We start from the raw sequence: 15,518 nt of genomic DNA, 5'->3' as shown, positions 1-15,518 counted from the left end.
AGAGAGCAAAAGAGGGGGGGAGAGAGCAAAAGAGGGGGGGAGAGAGCAAAACAGGGGGGGAGAGAGCAAAAGAGGGGGGAGAGAGCAAAAGAGGGGGGAGAGCAAAAAAGGGGGGGAGAGCAAAAGAGGGGGGAGAGAGAGCAAAAGAGGAGGGGAGAGAGAGAGAGCAAAAGAGGGGGGGAGAGAGAGAGCAAAAAAGGGGGAGAGAGAGAGCAAAAGAGAGGGGAGAGAGCAAAAGAGGGGGGAGAGAGAGAGCAAAAAAAGGGGAGAGAGAGAGCAAAAGAGGGGGGGAGAGAGAGAGCAAAAGAGGGAGGAGAGAGAGAGCAAAAAAGGGGGAGAGAGAGAGCAAAAGAGGGGGGAGAGAGCAAAAGAGGGGGAGAGAGCATAAGAGGGGGGGAGAGAGAGCAAAAAAGGGGGGTAGAGCAAAAGGGGGGGGAGAGCAAAAGAGGGGGGAGAGAGCGCAAAGGGGGGAGAGAGAGCGCAAAGGGGGGAGAGGGAGCGCAAAGGGGGGAGAGAGAGCACAAAAGAGAGGGGGGAGAGAGGGAGCAAGGGTTGGAACCGCTGTAAAAAATTGGCCTGTGTACACAGGCTTTAGGACTAGTAAACTTATAAATTGTATATATATATATATATATATATATATTACCTCTGCAATATACTTTCCTTATTCTTGTCCCCTTTTCCTGTAATTCCTTTCTGAAATTGTGAGTTTTTCAGTTCCTGTTACAAATGGAAGTGCAGAACACTGTTATATTCCACACAGCCATTGGCTGCACACTCTAGTGACCTATTCATAACTGTCCTTAATTGGCCACAGCAGAGAAGGTAACCTAAGTTACAACATGGCAGCTCCCATTGTTTTATAGACACTAAAACTTTACACTATTTTGTCAATATTTAAACAGCTAATGAAACTTCAAAAAAATACATCTACATGTTATTCTCAGAGTAATCTTTTCTATGAATGCAGCATTCTATCTAGCATTTATTTAGTGTTTAATGTCCCTTTAAAGTACTAAATATTTTATGCATAAGAATAAAAACATAAGGAAGGAAAAAAACAAAAAATATTTACATTTTTGTGTTTCATTATGAATCATCTTTTTCTTCAATTAAACCTTTGTATATTCAAATATCATTATTATATTCCAGGTGGGAATCGTTGGAAGAACAGGAGCTGGGAAATCGTCGATGACCTTGTGCCTTTTTAGAATAATAGAAGCTGCAGAAGGAGTAATCACAATAGATGGAATAAACATTTCCGAGATTGGTTTACACGACCTCCGATCCATGCTTACTATAATTCCTCAGGTAATATGGTTTCCTATTGTTAGTATAAGTTATGGTTATATTTGTAAATAATTCTTATTTTGCGCCAGAATTACACTCATTTTTGACCATTACTTACTTAAAGGGATAGTCTAGTCAAAATGAAACGTTCACGATTCAGATTCAGAGCAGCAATTTTAAACAACTTTCTCATTTACTCCTATTATTCATTTTTTCTTCGTTCTTTTGCTATATTTATTTGAAAAAGCAGGAACGTAAATCTTAGGAGTCAGCCCATCTTTGGTTCAGAACCTGGGTAGCGCTTGCTGATTGGTGTCTAAATGTAGCCAACAATCAGCAACCGCTACCCAGGTGCTGAACTAAAAATGGGCTAGCTGCTAAGCCTACATTCTTGCTTTTTCAAATATAGATACCAAGAGAACAAAGAAAAATTGATAATAGTTGTAAATTAGAAAATTGGCATTCTCTATCTGAATCATGAAAGAAAAAAATTGGGTTTCATGTCACGTTAACAAAAAATATTGTCACAGGCTAAATAAAATGATAGTTGCTGAGGGGGAGAGCATGTAAAGGGTCACAAGAAAAATTATTTGAAGAGAATGGAGTTACATGTGGCACAATGCAAATCATTACTTAGGGAATAGAAAATCTAAATAATCTATAATGTGCAGACTATCTTCTAAGGACCCTGAACGATTTCCCTGTAGTACTGCTGCATAAACAATAATACACATATCAGAAGAAGCACTGCTTGTATTTCCTCCTGTATTTCATTTTAAATGGATTTGTCAGGATCATCCATTGTCAGCTGCCCAACTCTACCACTTACTGGTTCACCATTTAATGTTAGTTGGAGATTTAGACCTGGATGCAGTGAATAGTTCACCCTTTTGTTTACACTGCAAGGTAAAAACTTCAGTGAGACAAGTTTGCTAGATAAAGTGTAGGTGTGGGATCTAAGAATGATGCTAGTTTCAGCACAAAAGTCAGAGACAAAGCCATGGTCAAGCTGGAGAGACAGTCAGATACATGCAATACCAGATGGGGTTAAAACAGGTAGTGTAAGCCAAGAGACCAGGAATCAGGAGAGACAAAGAGCAGAAGAGGAGATAGAGTGCCCAATAAAAGGAGCTTCTGGAAACAGGGCAAAATGACACCAAGGTTCCAGAATTTCGAAGCATTAGCAAGGACACAAACATGAGGCACAGACTCCTGTGTCATTTTACATGAGAAGATAAACCCAATGTCAACAGCATTACCAGGTTTAAATCTTGCATCATTTTGTAGACCACCACAGAATAAGTGCACAGAGTAACAAGTTTTGAGTTAGGTTTAAGGATTCAGCTCCAATATAGGAGGCAACAGGAGCATATCTAGATAGGCAGTCTGTGTTACTAATGGATATAGAGAGCCTGGCACACTAACTACCCATTCTACTGTAGTTTCTATATAATGACCTAGGCAAAAATCTATGCTCTTCACATGTCTTTCTTCATTTCCACCATTACCTCCTCAAAAGCCTACCTATAAGACTTTCCTATGTTGCACCTAGTCTGTTTATCAGAAACTTCCCCAATCTTTGTAACTTTAAATGCTCCGCAAACACCCTCTTATTTAAGCAGTTGAGCTAATTACTACATCACACCAGCACCAAAATACTATTTTTCACCTTATCCTCCCTATAATCAGATGACCTTCAGCCAAACATCTTTGTCTCTACTACTGCTATGAACTACTTAGATTTTAAGTTCCCCATTGGGGCAATTCCCCTAACATCTTTTGTGTCACTAATGTATTGGTTTTGTTTTCTTAATCTATTTATCATAACATTTTTGTAGTTCTACAATATAGGTTAACACATGTTTTAATCTTTTTTTTTAAATTAACTAGGACCCAGTACTTTTCTCTGGAACGTTGAGAATGAACCTTGACCCTTTTGGAAAGTACACAGAAGACGATATCTGGAAAGCCCTGGAGCTGTCTAACTTGAAAAAATTTGTTGCCAGTCAATCGAATAAACTTGAATATGAATGTGCTGAAGGAGGAGAAAACTTAAGGTATGTTTGTTTATAGAGTTCTTATAGGTGAACTTTTATTTTACAATTCTTTAAAAATAATAGGCCTGAAAACGACATATATTAACATCATTTTGCTCGTGTAATGCTTACTAATTCAATCGGTTTCACTAATTAAAACAGCAGCTCTTTTGATGGAATGGACTGGCTTATAAAAAAAAAAAAAATCACTTGAGATGTTATACAATGTTTGTCTACATGAATTCAGATGGATTGGAATAAGAGTATTAAAGGGAGAGTAAAGTCATAATTAGACATGATTCACACAGAGCATACCATTTTAAACAACTTTAATTTTAACCAATTTACTTCTATTATTTAATTTGCTTCCTTCTCTTGTTATAATTTACTAAAAGGTTTATCTAGGTAAGCTCAGGAGCAGCAAAAAACCTAGGTTCTAGCTGCTGATTGGTGGCTGCATATATATATATACCGATTGTCATTGGCTCACTAATGTGTTCAGTTAGAAACCAGTAGTGCATTGCTGCTCCTTCAATAAATGATACCAAGAGAATTAAACTACTTTGATAATAGAAGTAAACTGGGAAGTTGTTTAAATTGTATTTTCTACCTAAATCAGGAAATAAAAAAATTGGATTTCATGTCCCTTTAACAATGCTCAGTGAGACAGTGCTCACGTACACAGTATTGTAGAATTATCATTTTTTACATTATCAGAGTAAACATTTTGTAAATACAATATTTTTTTGCTGCCTTGCAATAAATGTACTTACTAGGTGAGTGTGAAAAAATCATAATTTATGTAAGAACTTACCTGATAAATTCATTTCTTTCATATTAACAAGAGTCCATGAGCTAGTGACGTATGGGATATACATTCCTACCAGGAGGGGCAAAGTTTCCCAAACCTTAAAATGCCTATAAATACACCCCTCACCACACCCACAAATCAGTTTAACGAATAGCCAAGAAGTGGGGTGATAAGAAAAAAAGTGCGAAGCATATAAAATAAGGAATTGGAATAATTGTGCTTTATACAAAAAAATCATAACCACCACAAAAAAGGGTGGGCCTCATGGACTCTTGTTAATATGAAAGAAATGAATTTATCAGGTAAGTTCTTACATAAATTATGTTTTCTTTCATGTAATTAACAAGAGTCCATGAGCTAGTGACGTATGGGATAATGACTACCCAAGATGTGGATCTTTCCACACAAGAGTCACTAGAGAGGGAGGGATAAAGTAAAGACAGCCAATTCCTGCTGAAAATAATCCACACCCAAATAAAAGTTTAACAAAAAACATAAGCAGAAGATTCAAACTGAAACCGCTGCCTGAAGAACTTTTCTACCAAAAACTGCTTCAGAAGAAGAAAATACATCAAAATGGTAGAATTTAGTAAAAGTATGCAAAGAGGACCAAGTTGCTGCTTTGCAGATCTGATCAACCGAAGCTTCATTCCTAAACGCCCAGGAAGTAGAAACTGACCTAGTAGAATGAGCTGTAATCCTCTGAGGCGGAGTTTTACCCGACTCAACATAGGCAAGATGAATTAAAGATTTCAACCAAGATGCCAAAGAAATGGCAGAAGCTTTCTGGCCTTTCCTAGAACCGGAAAAGATAACAAATAGACTAGAAGTCTTACGGAAAGATTTCGTAGCTTCAACATAATATTTCAAAGCTCTAACAACATCCAAAGAATGCAATGATTTCTCCTTAGAATTCTTAGGATTAGGACATAATGAAGGAACCACAATTTCTCTACTAATGTTGTTGGAATTCACAACTTTAGGTAAAAATTCAAAAGAAGTTCGCAACACCGCCTTATCCTGATGAAAAATCAGAAAAGGAGACTCACACGAAAGAGCAGATAATTCAGAAACTCTTCTAGCAGAAGAGATGGCCAAAAGGAACAAAACTTTCCAAGAAAGTAATTTAATGTCCAATGAATGCATAGGTTCAAACGGAGGAGCTTGAAGAGCTCCCAAAACCAAATTCAAACTCCATGGAGGAGAAATTGACTTAATGACAGGTTTTATACGAACCAAAGCTTGTACAAAACAATGAATATCAGGAAGAATAGCAATCTTTCTGTGAAAAAGAACAGAAAGAGCAGAGATTTGTCCTTTCAAAGAACTTGCGGACAAACCCTTATCCAAACCATCCTGAAGAAATTGTAAAATTCTCGGTATTCTAAAAGAATGCCAAGAAAAATGATGAGAAAGACACCATGAAATATAAGTCTTCCAGACTCTATAATATATCTCTCTAGATACAGATTTACGAGCCTGTAACATAGTATTAATCACGGAGTCAGAGAAACCTCTATGACCAAGAATCAAGCGTTCAATCTCCATACCTTTAAATTTAAGGATTTCAGATCCGGATGGAAAAAAGGACCTTGTGACAGAAGGTCTGGTCTTAACGGAAGAATCCAAGGCTGGCAAGATGCCATCCGGACAAGATCCGCATACCAAAACCTGTGAGGCCATGCCGGAGCTATTAGCAGAACAAACGAGCATTCCCTCAGAATCTTGGAGATTACTCTTGGAAGAAGAACTAGAGGCGGAAAGATATAGGCAGGATGATACTTCCAAGGAAGTGATAATGCATCCACTGCCTCCGCCTGAGGATCCCGGGATCTGGACAGATACCTGGGAAGTTTCTTGTTTAGATGAGAGGCCATCAGATCTATCTCTGGGAGCCCCCACATTTGAACAATCTGAAGAAATACCTCTGGGTGAAGAGACCATTCGCCCGGATGCAACGTTTGGCGACTGAGATAATCCGCTTCCCAATTGTCTACACCTGGGATATGAACCGCAGAGATTAGACAGGAGCTGGATTCCGCCCAAACCAAAATTCGAGATACTTCTTTCATAGCCAGAGGACTGTGAGTCCCTCCTTGATGATTGATGTATGCCACAGTTGTGACATTGTCTGTCTGAAAACAAATGAACGATTCTCTCTTCAGAAGAGGCCAAAACTGAAGAGCTCTGAAAACTGCACGGAGTTCCAAGATATTGATCGGTAATCTCACCTCCTGAGATTCCCAAACTCCTTGTGCCGTCAGAGATCCCCACACAGCTCCCCAACCTGTGAGACTTGCATCTGTTGAAATTATAGTCCAGGTCGGAAGAACAAAAGAAGCCCCCTGAATTAAACGATGGTGATCTGTCCACCACGTTAGAGAGTGCCGAACAATCGGTTTTAAAGATATTAATTGATATATCTTCGTGTAATCCCTGCACCATTGGTTCAGCATACAGAGCTGAAGAGGTCGCATGTGAAAACGAGCAAAGGGGATCGCGTCCGATGCAGCAGTCATAAGACCTAGAATTTCCATGCATAAGGCTACCGAAGGGAATGATTGAGACTGAAGGTTTCGACAGGCTGTAATCAATTTTAGACGTCTCTTGTCTGTTAAAGACAAAGTCATGGACACTGAATCTATCTGGAAACCCAGAAAGGTTACCCTTGTTTGAGGAATCAAAGAACTTTTTGGTAAATTGATCCTCCAACCATGATCTTGAAGAAACAACACAAGTCGATTCGTATGAGACTCTGCTAAATGTAAAGACGGAGCAAGTACCAAGATATCGTCCAAATAAGGAAATACCACAATACCCTGTTCTCTGATTACAGACAGAAGGGCACCGAGAATCTTTGTAAAAATTCTTGGAGCTGTAGCAAGGCCAAACGGTAGAGCCACAAATTGGTAATGCTTGTCTAGAAAAGAGAATCTCAGGAACTGATAATGATCTGGATGAATCGGAATATGCAGATATGCATCCTGTAAATCTATTGTGGACATATAATTCCCTTGCTGAACAAAAGGCAATATAGTCCGTACAGTTACCATCTTGAACGTTGGTATCCTTACATAACGATTCAATAATTTTAGATCCAGAACTGGTCTGAAGGAATTCTCCTTCTTTGGTACAATGAAGAGATTTGAATAAAACCCCATCCCCTGTTCCGGAACTGGAACTGGCATAATTACTCCAGCCAACTCTAGATCTGAAACACAATTCAGAAATGCTTGAGCTTTCACTGGATTTACTGGGACATGGGAAAGAAAAAATCTCTTTGCAGGAGGTCTCATCTTGAAACCAATTCTGTACCCTTCTGAAACAATGTTCTGAATCCAAAGATTGTGAACAGAACTGATCCAAATTTCTTTGAAAAAACGTAACCTGCCCCCTACCAGCTGAACTGGAATGAGGGCCGTACCTTCATGTGAACTTAGAAGCAGGCTTTGCCTTTCTAGCAGGCTTGGATTTATTCCAGACTGGAGATGGTTTCCAAACTGAAACTGCTCCTGAGGACGAATGATCAGGCTTTTGTTCTTTGTTGAAACGAAAGGAACGAAAACGATTGTTAGCCCTGTTTTTACCTTTAGACTTTTAATCCTGTGGTAAAAAAGTTCCTTTCCCACCAGTAACAGTTGAAATAATAGAATCCAACTGAGAACCAAATAATTTGTTTCCCTGGAAAGAAATGGAAAGTAGAGTTGATTTAGAAGCCATATCAGCATTCCAAGTCTTAAGCCATAAAGCTCTTCTGGCTAAGATAGCCAGAGACATAAATCTAACATCAACTCTAATAATATCAAAAATGGCATCACAGATGAAATTATTAGCATGCTGGAGAAGAATAATAATATCATGAGAATCACGATTTGTTACTTGTTGCGCTAGAGTTTCCAACCAAAAAGTTGAAGCTGCAGCAACATCAGCCAATGATATAGCAGGTCTAAGAAGATTACCTGAACATAGATAAGCTTTTCTTAGAAAAGATTCAATTTTTCTATCTAAAGGATCCTTAAACGAGGTACCATCTGATGTAGGAATGGTAGTACGTTTAGCAAGGGTAGAAATAGCCCCATCAACTTTAGGGATTTTGTCCCAAAATTCTAATCTGTCAGGCGGAACAGGATATAATTGCTTAAAACGTTTAGAAGGAGTAAATGAATTACCCAATCTATCCCATTCCTTAGCAATTACTGCAGAAATAGCATTAGGAACAGGAAAGACTTCTGGAATAACCGCAGGAGCTTTAAAAACCTTATCCAAACGTATAGAATTAGTATCAAGAGGACTAGAATCCTCTATTTCTAAAGCAATTAGTACTTCTTTAAGTAAAGAGCGAATAAATTCCATCTTAAATAAATATGAAGATTTATCAGCATCAATCTCTGAGACAGAATCCTCTGAACCAGAAGAGTCCAAAGAATCAGAATGATGGTGTTCATTTAAAAATTCATCTGTAGAGAGAGAAGATTTAAAAGACTTTTTACGTTTACTAGAAGGAGAAATAACAGACAAAGCCTTCTTTATGGATTCAGAAACAAAATCTCTTATGTTATCAGGAACATTCTGCACCTTAGATGTTGAGGGAACTGCAACAGACAATGGTACATCACTAAAGGAAATATTATCTGCATTAACAAGTTTGTCATGACATTTAATACAAACAACAGCTGGAGGAATAGCTACCAAAAGTTTACAGCAGATACACTTAGCTTTGGTAGATCCAGCAGGCAGAGGTTTTCCTGTAGTATCTTCTGGCTCAGATGCAACGTGAGACATCTTGCAATATGTAAGAGAAAAAACAACATATAAAGCAAAATAGATCAAATTCCTTATAAGACAGTTTCAGGAATGGGAAAAAATGCCAAACATCAAGCTTCTAGCAACCAGAAGCAAATGAAAAATGATTCTGAAATAATGTGGAGACAAAAGCGACGCCCATATTTTTTGGCGCCAAATAAGACGCCCACATTATTTGGCGCCTAAATGCTTTTGGCGCCAAAAATGACGCCACATCCGGAACGCCAACATTTTTGGCGCAAAATAACGTCAAAAAAATGACGCAACTTCCGGCGACACGTATGACGCCGGAAACGGAAATGAATTTTTGCGCCAAAAAAATCCGCGCCAAGAATGACGCAATAAAATGAAGCATTTTCAGCCCCCGCGAGCCTAACAGCCCACAGGGAAAAAGTCAAATTTTTGAGGTAAGAAAAATATGATAATTAAAGCATAATCCCAAATATGAAACTGACTGTCTGGAAATAAGGAAAGTTGAACATTCTGAGTCAAGGCAAATAAATGTTTGAATACATATATTTAGAACTTTATAAATAAAGTGCCCAACCATAGCTTAGAGTGTCACAGAAAATAAGACTTACTTACCCCAGGACACTCATCTACATGTTTGTAGAAAGCCAAACCAGTACTGAAACGAGAATCAGTAGAGGAAATGGTAAATATAAGAGTATATCGTCGATCTGAAAAGGGAGGTAAGAGATGAATCTCTACGACCGATAACAGAGAACCTTATGAAATAGACCCCGTAGAAGGAGATCACTGCATTCAATAGGCAATACTCTCCTCACATCCCTCTGACATTCACTGCACGCTGAGAGGAAAACCGGGCTCCAACTTGCTGCGGAGCGCATATCAACGTAGAATCTAGCACAAACTTACTTCACCACCTCCCTTGGAGGCAAAGTTTGTAAAACTGATTTGTGGGTGTGGTGAGGGGTGTATTTATAGGCATTTTAAGGTTTGGGAAACTTTGCCCCTCCTGGTAGGAATGTATATCCCATACGTCACTAGCTCATGGACTCTTGTTAATTACATGAAAGAAATTGTGTATTCATTAATATCTTTTTAGCTGCAATTGTTTTTCAAAAGCCAAACTCCACTTGCCACTTCTCCAATATCTAGAAACACTTTTGGTTACCAAATTTAAATCGAGGGATATTTAGAGAGTTGTAAGGTGACAATGTTAATAATCCTACAGGAAATACCTGTATGGAGTCATCTATATGTACCCATTTATCTGTGCCAGTAATTTATGATATCAAATTCCCAGTTGAAACCCCCAGGTAGCAGGCTAACGAGTTTGTATATCCAGTAAATCTCTTGCCTAAATAGTATCTGAAACTTGTCCCGCCCTCTCGGGGGCCTGGTAATCTGCTCGATAGTCAGGTCTTCACTCTCTCTAAGGAAGTCCCCCTCTAGGGTGCAGTTGCATTTGATCCGCATAAATTGTCCCTTAGCAATACCCCCGAACACATGTCTAGGGTGACTACTGCGGGCATTCAAAAGAGTATTCCCAGAGATGGGCTTCCTATAGAGATGAAAGTATTTTCTTGGATACACAATCAGATGTCAAAGTTATATCCAGGTAATTTGTTGTTCTTTGATGCCACTCAAAAGTGAACTTCAAGCCCACCTTATTTTGGTTAAGATATTCAACCAATTCCTGTGCTTGTTGGTAGTCGGCTGACCAAATAATGAGCAAGTCATTGATAAATATCATATATTTAACAAATATTGAGAAGATCTGTTATTACCTCCATAGACGTGGAACCGCTCCCACCACCCCATAAAGAGGTTAGCGTAGGAGGGGGCAAATTTAGCCCCCATCACGGTTCCACGTCTCTGTTATTATTAAGACAAAGGCTTGCAACTGACAAACCATTAGCAAAAGTTCTATTATTTTACAGCTTCTCTTATATTCTCTTCTGAGGCCATTTATTGACAGATATGTAGCAGGAATAGACTTGAGAATCCTGTCATGTGCACTTCCAGTCTTCAGAATTGGAACACACCTCTTTTTAAAGGGATATGAAACCAAAAAAATTTATTTTGTGATTCAGACAGAGCATACCTTTTAAAAAAAAAGTTTCCAATTTACTTCTATTATCACATTTGCTTAGTTCCTATGATATTTTTTGTTGAAGAGATACAAAGGTAGGCATCTGCCGTCTACATGGCAGGAAATAGTGCTGCCATTTAGTGCTCTTGCAAATGGATAACATTCTTGCAAAACTGCTCCTATATAGTGCTCCAGAAATGGACAGGTTTTTCAACAAAAGATGCCAAGAGAACAAAGAAAAATTGATCATAGAAGTAAATTAGAAAGTTTAAAAAATCACATGTTCTATCTGAATAATAAATTAAAAATGTTGGGTCTCACATCCCTTTAAGAGTTTAATAACAGGAAATGGAATGAATAAATAAACATAGTGAAATGCAAATTTTTTATTTTTTATTTTTTTACTATGCATTATTAAACCTTTTATATTGCAATATCAAAGTGTTTTTATGTATCTTTAAAATATTCATACGTTAATATCCTTAATATCATTATAAGAAGGATGCCAAAAATGTTGTTTCACTAACTGTAACACGCTTTGTCTTTGTGTTTAGTGTTGGACAAAGACAACTTGTTTGTCTAGCAAGAGCTCTTCTCCGCAAGACTCGAATTCTCATTTTGGACGAAGCTACTGCCGCTATTGACCTTGAAACTGATGACCTCATACAAATGACAATAAGGACTCAGTTTGAAGATTGTACGGTGTTAACAATCGCACACAGACTGAACACAATAATGGACTACACCAGGTAAGAAAATTTTACAGTATGTTGTAATAAATCTGAATTATACAAGAAAACTGTAGTTTTATGTTAAAGGGACACGAAAGTCAAAACTATACTTTTATGATAGAAATAGAAGCATTTTTGCAATATACTTCCATTTGCAAAAATGCTTCTCGTAAAAGTTATTAGTTTTTTTCTGTGGCATACGCACATATGCTGAACGCAATTAATACTGCAACGCTATATTATGCAAAGAGTACTAATGACTTGTTGAACACTTGAAGCTTAAAGCTGAGGACTTGACCTAGATTTGCCTTTCTTGACTCGAGACTTGACTTGGGACTTGTCTGTCTTGACTCAGGACTTGACTTGAACTTAAATACAAAGACTCAACACTTACTTGTGACTTGCAACCCAATGACTTGGTCCCACCTCTGAATTACAGGGGTAAAAACTATATTAATATAACTGTGTTGGTTATGCAAAACTGGGGAATGGGAAATAAAGGGATTATCTATCTTTTTAAACAAAAAAATTCTGGAGTAGGCTGTCCCTTAACATTAACATAGTGAGTGAGCTTGAAAATGTTTTTAATTCATTACCTCGCTTGCTACAATTGTTTTTCAATAGCCAAACTCCACCTATCTCTTGCCTTATTTAAAAGAGCCAATCCATATTTGTTACTGAGTACACACAGATAGCCACTGTCATTATCTTAGCATAATTTTCTTTGTTTTGCAGTACCTTATCTATAGGACATCTGTGTGGTAAAAAATGAGTAAGGGAAATTATTTGGTTTCTGAGTACTGTAAAATAGGATTATAGAAAAAACTGTGACATAAAATAAAAGAAAGGGATGGAAAGGAAATACAGATAAGGAACAGAAGAAAATCTAGTAGAAATTCTTTACAAAGAGGTTGGAAGATTGTGTTCAATTAGAGTATGGTAATGAGAGGAGTGATATGAGAGTGGGGTTGAGAGGAGTGATATGAGAGTGGGGTTGAGAGGTGTGATATGAGAGTTGGGTTGAGAGGTGTGATATGAGAGTGGGGTTGAGAGGAGTGATACGAGAGTGGGGTTGAGAGGAGTGATATGAGATTGAGGTTGAGAGGAGTGATAGAGTGGGGTTGAGAGGAGTGATATGAGAGTGGGGTTGAGAGGTGTGATATGAGAGTGGGGTTGAGAGGAGTGATATGAGAGTGGGGTTGAGAGGAGTGATATGAGAGTGGGGTTGAGAGGTGTGATATGAGAGTGGGGTTGAGAGGAGTGATATAAGAGTTAGGTTGAGAGGAGTGATATGAGAGTGGGGTTGAGAGGAATGATATGAGAGTAGGGTTGAGAGGAGTGATATGAGAGTGGGGTTGAGAGGTGTGATATGAGAGTGGGGTTGAGAGGAGTGATATGAGAGTTAGGTTGAGAGGAGTGATATGAGAGTGGGGTTGAGAGGAATGATATGAGAGTAGGGTTGAGAGGAGTGATATGAGAGTGTGGTTGAGAGGTGTGATATGAGAGTGGGGTTGAGAGGTGTGATATGAGAGTGGGGTTGAGAGGAGTGATATGAGAGTGGGGTTGAGAGGAGTGATATGAGAGTGGGGTTGAGAGGTGTGATATGAGAGTGGGGTTGAGAGGAGTGATATAAGAGTGGGGTTGAGAAGTGTGATGTGAGAGTGGGGTTGAGAGGAGTGATATGAGAGTTGGGTTGAGAGGAGTGATATGAGAGTAGGGTTGAGAGGAGTGATATGAGAGTTGGTTTAAGAGGTGTGTTATGACAGTGGTATTGAAAGGAGTGATATTAGATTGGGGTTGAGAGGAGTGATAGAGTGGGGTTGAGAGGAGTGATATGAGAGTTGGTTTGAGAGGTGTGATATGAGAGTGGGGTTGAGAGGAGTGATATGAGAGTGGGGTTGACAGGAGTGATATGAGAGTGGGGTTGAGAGGAGTGATATGAGAGTTGGGCTGAGAGGAGTAATATGAGAGTAGGGTTGAGAGGAGTGCTATGAGAGTAAGGTTGACAGGAGTGATATGAGAGTGGGGTTGAGAGGAGTGATATGAGAGTCGGTTTGAGAGGTGGGGTATGAGAGTGGGGTTGAGAGGAGTAATATAAGAGTTGGTTTGAGAGGTGTGATATGAGAGTTGGGCTGAGAGGAGTGATATGAGAGTTGGGTTTAGAGGAGTGATATGAGAGTGAGGTTGACAGGAGTGATATGAGAGTGGGGTTGAGAGGAGTGATATGGGTATCGGTTTGAGAGGTGTGATATGAGAGTGGGGTTGAGAGGAGTGGTATAAGAGTTGGTTTAAGAGGTGTGATATGAGAGTGGGGTTGAGAGGAGTAATTTGAGAGTAGGGTTGAGAGGTGTGATATGAGAGCAGGGTTTAGAGGTGTGATATCAGAGCTGGATTGAGAGGAGTGATATGAGAGTGGGGTTGAGAGGAGTGATATGAGAGCAGGGTCGAGAGGAGTGATATGAGAGTGGGGTTGAGAGGAGTGATATGAGAGTGGGGTTGAGAGGAGTGATATGAGAGTGGGGTTGAGAGGAGTGATATGAGAGCGGGGTTCAGAGGAGTGATATGAGAGCGGGGTTGAGAGGAGTGATATGAGAGCGGGGTTGAGAGGAGTGATATGAGAGCGGTGTTGAGAGGAGTGCTCTTGATAGTAGAGCACCTCTGAAATCTTCGACCTCTCTCCTCAGAGGCCAAGAACAAATTGGAGAGGAGGTGGGATGGTCTAAAGCTCTGTGAGGGTTCTTGACCTCCTCCAGATAGGCTGGAATATATCCCACATGTTATGAAGAAATGGATTCTCATCAGCTAAGAAGGAAATAGCTTTGAGTGCAGAAATAGAAGCACTATTGATTGCACTTGACCAATGTTAACACAAACAGCACTAATATTTTTGCTCTACATGTTTAACTGAGGTATGAATATGGAATATGGCTGAGAGGTGGTGGAGGTCATGGGTTATGATCACACTGGGCTGTGCAACTAGAACTGATGATTGGCTCAGCAGTAGTTTCTGCCCAGGACCAGTGGTTTGCCAGGGTTAAATACATATATTTGCAGGGTCGATAGTGATACAATTCTGAATGGTAGCATGTCCTTTTTTCACTTTAATGAACCTTTAACCATTTTTCATGAAAACAAATCATTAGTATATATACACTTTTGAGTAGCACATCCCTTTAATTAACTTATTTCATACAGTACTAATAATTTTTTATTTTTTTATTTGCAGGGTTCTGGTTCTAGATAAAGGTCAAATTGCAGAATTTGATACTCCAACAAATCTTATCGCTGCAAGAGGTATATTTTATGGAATGGCAAAGGATGCTGGATTAGCATAAATATAATCTGTTTTTATATGATTTTTTTTTTTAAAGTGAACTTTTTTTTACAATGTACATAAAACTTGTTTATTTTTACACGTAAACTCCAACAGTAATCATATTATATGACTATAAACTATTTTGTAAATTTTATTTTCAGAAAAGAACTAAACAGAATTTATTTGCTTGCATGTTTATACTGGATATGTTTTTGCAAACCAAGGCCAAATAAATTATATTCACTTTCTTAACCTTATTTGTCTTTATTGATGTGGAAATGTAGATGTAGATATTAAGGCTGTTTAAACTATTTGTTGCAACTACAGGCGTACCTCAGAGATATTACAGGATCGTTTCCAGACCCCCATAATAAAGTGAATATAGCAATAAAGTGAATCACACTCATTTTTCCCAGTGCATATAAAAGCTTTATTAACACTATACTGTAGTCTATTAAGTGTGCAATAACAT

At 38.7% G+C, this 15,518-nt stretch overlaps 1 protein-coding gene across 1 annotated transcript in view; it reads left to right on the top strand.

The window, feature by feature from the left end:
• ABCC3 (ATP binding cassette subfamily C member 3) overlaps positions 1–15,298 on the top strand; it is a 267,779-nt gene extending 252,481 nt beyond the window's left edge. Inside the window, exons 28-31 of the mRNA XM_053708487.1 lie at positions 1,153–1,311; positions 3,181–3,347; positions 11,554–11,748; positions 14,957–15,298. Coding sequence (XP_053564462.1) covers positions 1,153–1,311; positions 3,181–3,347; positions 11,554–11,748; positions 14,957–15,065 — 630 coding nt within the window. The 3' untranslated portion in view covers positions 15,066–15,298. The remainder of the gene's footprint in view (positions 1–1,152; positions 1,312–3,180; positions 3,348–11,553; positions 11,749–14,956) is intronic.
• Positions 15,299–15,518: the final 220 nt, after the last annotated feature.

Source organism: Bombina bombina, chromosome 1 (genome assembly GCF_027579735.1).
Source record: "Bombina bombina isolate aBomBom1 chromosome 1, aBomBom1.pri, whole genome shotgun sequence".
Classification (NCBI taxonomy): domain Eukaryota; kingdom Metazoa; phylum Chordata; class Amphibia; order Anura; family Bombinatoridae; genus Bombina; species Bombina bombina.
This window is presented reverse-complemented; position numbering and strand designations above follow the sequence as displayed.